This window comes from Vombatus ursinus, unplaced genomic scaffold (genome assembly GCF_900497805.2).
Source record: "Vombatus ursinus unplaced genomic scaffold, bare-nosed wombat genome assembly UNPS02014832.1, whole genome shotgun sequence".
Classification (NCBI taxonomy): Eukaryota; Metazoa; Chordata; class Mammalia; order Diprotodontia; family Vombatidae; genus Vombatus; species Vombatus ursinus.
This window is the reverse complement of record NW_020954610.1, coordinates 50,135,567-50,141,566: the sequence shown is the minus strand read 5'-3', so window position 1 is coordinate 50,141,566 and position 6,000 is coordinate 50,135,567. Positions and strand designations below refer to the sequence as shown.

Here is a 6,000-nt window from a genome sequence, read left to right as displayed (position 1 = left end):
TTAAAGTCAGAAATAAATTCTGATGAGATTTTACTACTATTCTATTATGAAACACCAAAAAGTTTAGCATTGGAAGAAAGTCTCAAAAATTAGCACTTCTGGAATTATCTAAATGGGGTTTTGTTTATCTATTCTGAATGCAGTTGTATTTTCTAACCACTGCAAAACAGGAACTATGAACAGACATCATTATTTTGTAACAAATAAGAGAAAGTAACGACTTTTGAAATTAGAGAGGAAAAAATCAATTTGAAATAGATACCTCATAATTTGAGAGAAAATCTAGTAATTCTGACCGAGCGGGGATGTAGAGAAGTGGCGTCATCACCCGTCGAACAAACTTCTCAATGTAAACAGCACGCAAGGGGCCTTTGTATTCAATTGGTCCAAAACTAGAGCCAGGAAGGAAGGAAAAAAACCATACTATGCATTAAACTTGTAAAGCACAGATGAAATCACCAACACAAAATGAGAAGCTCTTACTTTAAGGTGCAGGCATATATTAGAGAGGCAACCTGCATTATCCCATGAGATAATGGGATACTGTAGAGCTTATAAATAAATGAATATTATGTATAAGAAGAGATATTGACTGTTTAACTGAGACTGCTATTACTCTACTGTGAAAAGGACTAATGGAGATTGAACTTCAATGAAAGAATGTTTATTCTATTTTCTAAATATAGTTAAGTAATTACTAAAATATTTCACCTTTAAAGAAATAGAGAACTGGCAAATAACCAACTAATTGTTCCAAGGAAGGAGGATTTTATAGCACCCTTTCAGAAATTTTATTTAAAATTTTTATAGTAATGTAACGAAGCAAAAACAAAATATATACAATGCCAAGTTACTTTACGTAACCAAGAAATAATAGCAGTTCACACCTATATAGCATTTGAAGGGTTTGTATAACATTTTACATAGTTTCTCATTTGATTCTCACAACTACCTCAGGAGGTAGGTATTATTATCATTATCATTCCTATTTGAGAGACAAGGAAACAGGATCAGAGAGTGATTAAGAGATTTCCCCAAGGTCACATAACTATGTAGGTGTCTGAGGTGGAATTTAAACCTAGGTATTACTGATCCCAAGTCCAATACTTTATCCACCATGCCATGTTCCCTCTTAAAGGAATCCTAGCTATTGTGCAACATAGTACACACTAACAATGATTTTGAAATATATAAATAAAGCTCAATAAAATAGACACAAATCTTCCTTTTACAACACATTCTGAACTAAAGAATAATCAACAAATAAACTAATAAATAGTAGCACTTAGTAGATACTTCTGCAACTACATACATAGAATGGCCAAGATAAAGGCCTACTATCTAAAGTTTTGCTGAAACAAAACAAAACAAAAAAAAAAGTGAAATTAATTCTAGCATTCAATCATGGAACTTTAATGACCTCTATTTTTTCTTATTATGTTTTAGCATGTACTAAAAGTATAATTACTCAACAACCTACTTTTCTAGACTACACCTGGTCTCTTCACACAGCTATCATAAATCTTACACACTCATCTAATGTAACTAAAGACTCTGAACCTTTAAAGTCAGCAATCCCACAGCCCTTCCACTGACTAAACACAAATTGGGAGGGAAAAGTTAATAGGTTAAAGTAAACAATACAGATTGATGTATTAGTGTACACACTGTTATATGATGAAATCACACTGTAACTTTTATTACCAGAAAACAAAGTAATTTTATAACAAGATGAATTCTAACTATTTACTGAGTACACAGACTTGTTACTAGCATTATATAAAATAATGCCATATTAAATACATTCTGTGCATCAAAAATTTTTTTAAATGAAAATATCATTCCAAGTGTATCACAAGAAGACTTAGAACATTCACTTCAAACACGAGTTTACACAAATATGAAGACCTATTAACTGCTTTCATGTAAGTTGGATAAGTTTATGGCTCGCCTTTCCAAACAGCAATTTGAAAAAAGTGAAATGTTAAAATGAAATAGCATGCTATAACAACACCAACTTCCCATCTAATCTAGAAATATCTTTTCAAGTTGGTAGATTTCACTTCATTTTTTTTTTTTGGTCTAACAGTATATAAGAACAATCTGGATGCCTTATTTCAAAACTGCAGAATGCAAGGTATGCATTTGTTTTACCAAATTTACCACACCATGGGACCAACTATCTCCAAGGGCAATTCTCACAGGCAATAATTTGAAAAACAAGTCCTTGCTTCAGCTTGATTTAAATCGTTGCATTTAATACCATCAAGTGCACAACAACCCTGGGAGGTAAGTAGTAGAGGTATTATGATACCCATTTTACGGAGAAGAAATCCAGGTAAGTGGCATTTACAGAGCACCTTCAAAGTTAGCAATATGCTTTTCTGCTGTAATAAAACAGAAAACTTCTCATATATATATAAGAATTTCTTACACACACACACACACATATAAAACAGAGTACTTGTTGCTACAAGATTCATTGTAAATATTGACACTAGTACTCTTAGGTACTCAGGAGCTCTATTTGCAATTGCTATCAGCCACCCTGGCCCTGGACAATCTAGTTTCAAATAAACAAGCCTGAGATCTTCAGTTGCAGGTTACTTGTAGAAGTAACTATATAGAATCAGTCAGAAACACCTGTTCAAATCTGGCCTCATATGCTTACTAGCTGTGTGAACCTGAGCAAGTCACTTATCCCTGTTTGCCTTAGTTTCCTCAACTGTAAAATGAGCTGGAGAAGGAAATGGCAAACCACACCAGTGTGTTTGCCAAGAAAACCCCAAATAGGGTCATGAAGAGTCAGATACAACTAAAACAACTAAACAACAACAATAAAAGTTTATAAAAAAGAAGATGATTGGTTCTTAAGGTTTTTAAGAACTCTTATATGGTATGAAAGTAGTTTTGTAGTTATATTGACTCTGAACAATTGTTGGAAATGTTGTAGAGAAATTCATGTTTCAACCAAGGGTCCCTTCCAACTCTGAATCTATTATAAAAGGTAATGAGTACAACCATACTATTTATTCAAAACTGAACTATTTTGACTCTGTATGGCAGAGTGGATCCAGTGCTGAATGTAAAGTTTAAAAAAAAAAAAAAAGACCTGGGGTTCCAATCCCACCTCTAGTATCCCAACCACTACTATGTGACCATATATGTCATTTAACCTCTTCAAGCCTTAGAACCCTCCTTATCTGTAAAATGTAGTTAATAATAAGGGGAAGAGAAGAGAGGGGAATTAATATTTACATAGTACCACACCAGACACTGTGCTAAGAACTTTACAAACATGGTATCTTTTGATTCCATACCTACTAATACCTACAGTGCCTACCACACAAGGTTGTTGTGAGGCTCAAATGAGGTACTACATGAAAAGTACTTTGCAAACTCTGAAAGTGTCATGTAAATATTAATTATTATTAATACAACATTTATAACAGGTTAAGTTATTAAGCTTGTTACAGAAACTCATACATAGCTCTCACATGAAAGATTACAAATCTATACAATTCAGCCTCCACTTTTATTGCTAAGTCTTGATTAAGCAATAATTACTTAGTAGTCTAAGTATCACACCTTGGATTCTACCTTTAAGATTTGATACACTTTGATGGATCTTCATCTAGGTCACACCCAAAAGCTCCATCTTGGGTCTTCTTCTCTTCTTACCCTGTACTTCTCACTGTGGCTTGGTGATCTCACCAGCTCCCATGGCTTCAAGTACAATTTTATGCAGGTGATTCCCACATCTATCTATCCAACTCTAGCCTCCATCTTGAGCTGAAGTCCTGTATTACCAACTGCCTTTTGAGCATCCTGAAGTAGAGATCCTGTAAGACATCTAAAACTCAGTATGTCCAAAAAAGAACTCATCTTTTCCCTAAAGTTCTTCCCTCTTCCAAACTTTCTCACAGAAATTTAGGCACCATCATCATCCCTGTCACCCAGACTTGCAATCTCAGTGCCAACCTCAACTCCTCTCTCACACTCATTTCACATATCCAATCTATTGTCAAGACTTGTCATTTTCATGTTCATACATATTTCCTATATATCCCTTTCTCTCCACTGACATTGCCACCATCCTTGTACAGGCCTTCATTTCCTCACGCATGAATTATTGCAATAGTCTTCTGATTGGTCTTCCCACCTCAAATCTCTTTCCTCTCCAATCCATCAGCTGCCAAAGTGATTCTTCCAAAGCACAGGTCTGACCAGGGCTTCCTTACCTCTGACTCCTGGTTTCCTTCAAGATTTAGTTCAAATGCTACCTTCTATAAGAGACCTTTCCTGGGGTTTCTGTCCCTACTCATTCCCCCTACCCCTGGCATCCACCCACCGCTAGTGTCTTCCTTCTGAGGTTATCTTTCATCTTATATGTACAAAGTTGTTTGCATACTCTCACCACAATGCCTGGTACATAGTAAGTTCTTAATAAAAGCTTGTTGATTAACAAACTCTCCCCTAAGAAAGCACTCCTTATTTGCACTTGAATCTGAAAGTTCAGGCAGGACTCAAAATATTGGACCAAGAAAATAAAGTTGACCAACAGCCTCGAAATAAAACTGTAGCCAAACCATATTACAAATTTAATTGTATGACTAAATAGCTAAAGAGAAATGATGAGAGAGGTAATGAACCCATCTATCACTTATTATTATTCTTCAGAAAACAGTAATGTTCCATAGAACATTCTTTTTTAAAAACAAAAAGTTATGCTTAAACCTTAAGTATACAAATATGAAAAATACCAAATTAATACTCAGTATTTTTAAAAGAGACTTTGCTTCTAAGAAATAGCAAACTTTCACTAGCAGAAAAAAATCAGGACAAAAGTAAAAAGATCTGCCAGTTCAATTTTACTTTTAAGCATACCACCTTCAACAATAAGCTCCATACCAGTTAAGCCTTTAGTAAGTATAACAGAAAGCATTACAAAACACTTTCACAACAGCACTCCCAGACAGAAGGATTAGAATTTCCATAAAGATATCCTAATATTACTTGGTGCTTTTCAAAAAACAGAATTATCATAAACAACGTTACAAGGACAGTTAGTTGCAAAGAAACTGTTATAAATGGGATGGTAAATATAATGATGCCCATGAAAGATAACATCACTGAGCTCGAGCATTGTCTTAGATTTCTCTCACCATCAGATTTGTATCATGGACAAGTGGCCAAATGACATTACAAGAGAGTTTCATAATATTACAGACAGCTTTGGTTACAATTAAACAATTATTAATCATATATTACATGCAAGAAACTGTAAAATGTACTAATGATGTTACTGTGAAAGGTTGTCAGGGTAACATTATGCAGGATATATGCCCATATATTTTACCGTCTCAAAACATTATCAAAACTAACCTTGATATTAGAAAACTAATTCCAATTGAACTGTACATGAAAATCTTACCTCCGATGGTACAGATATATTACAGGAAAGTAAAAGAAGTGTTTCTGTTTTCTGCATTTCCCTTGGTTCCACCAACAGTTAACTGCCACAAATAACACCTGTAGAACAACAACAGTTTTCAAGTAACTATGAATTAGAACATCTGAAAAGAAAATCTTTAAAGATGAAGTTAAAAAAAATGAAAATATTCTGCCCCTCAACTGGCAGAGAATAATAAAGTTTCATGACCAAATACTTGTGGAAAACTAATGAAACATACATGTCCTAAATGAGCACTCAAAGAACATTCATTTTAGACCCTGGTAGACCAGAGAAGAATTGCTACTGTTTTTAATAAACCACTGGTCTTATCTTTAAAAGCTAAGCTAGTTCTGATCAGATTTCCTCAATATATTTACATTAAAATCTCCTATAAACAGGAATACATCTCCTACCAAGGAGATACATTAGAACATAAAACTGTGTTTGAGATTACAAAAAACTTCTACTAGGAACATACTTTAAAAAAAGAATTGTTTTGCCCATTTAACAAAAAATCTTTCATTGCTTTATCAAGATCATTCTTT

At 34.0% G+C, this 6,000-nt stretch overlaps 1 protein-coding gene across 3 annotated transcripts in view; it reads right to left on the bottom strand.

Annotated features, from left to right (window-relative positions):
* The window catches only part of TXNDC11 (thioredoxin domain containing 11), a 57,177-nt gene that overhangs the window by 45,548 nt on the left and 5,629 nt on the right, over nucleotides 1-6,000 (bottom strand). For all 3 annotated transcript variants that reach the window (XM_027839231.1, XM_027839232.1, XM_027839233.1), the window contains exons 3-4: nucleotides 5,435-5,532; nucleotides 263-392 (exon numbers count right to left, since the gene is read on the bottom strand). In XM_027839231.1, the coding sequence (XP_027695032.1) occupies nucleotides 263-392; nucleotides 5,435-5,532 (228 nt within the window). The remainder of the gene's footprint in view (nucleotides 1-262; nucleotides 393-5,434; nucleotides 5,533-6,000) is intronic.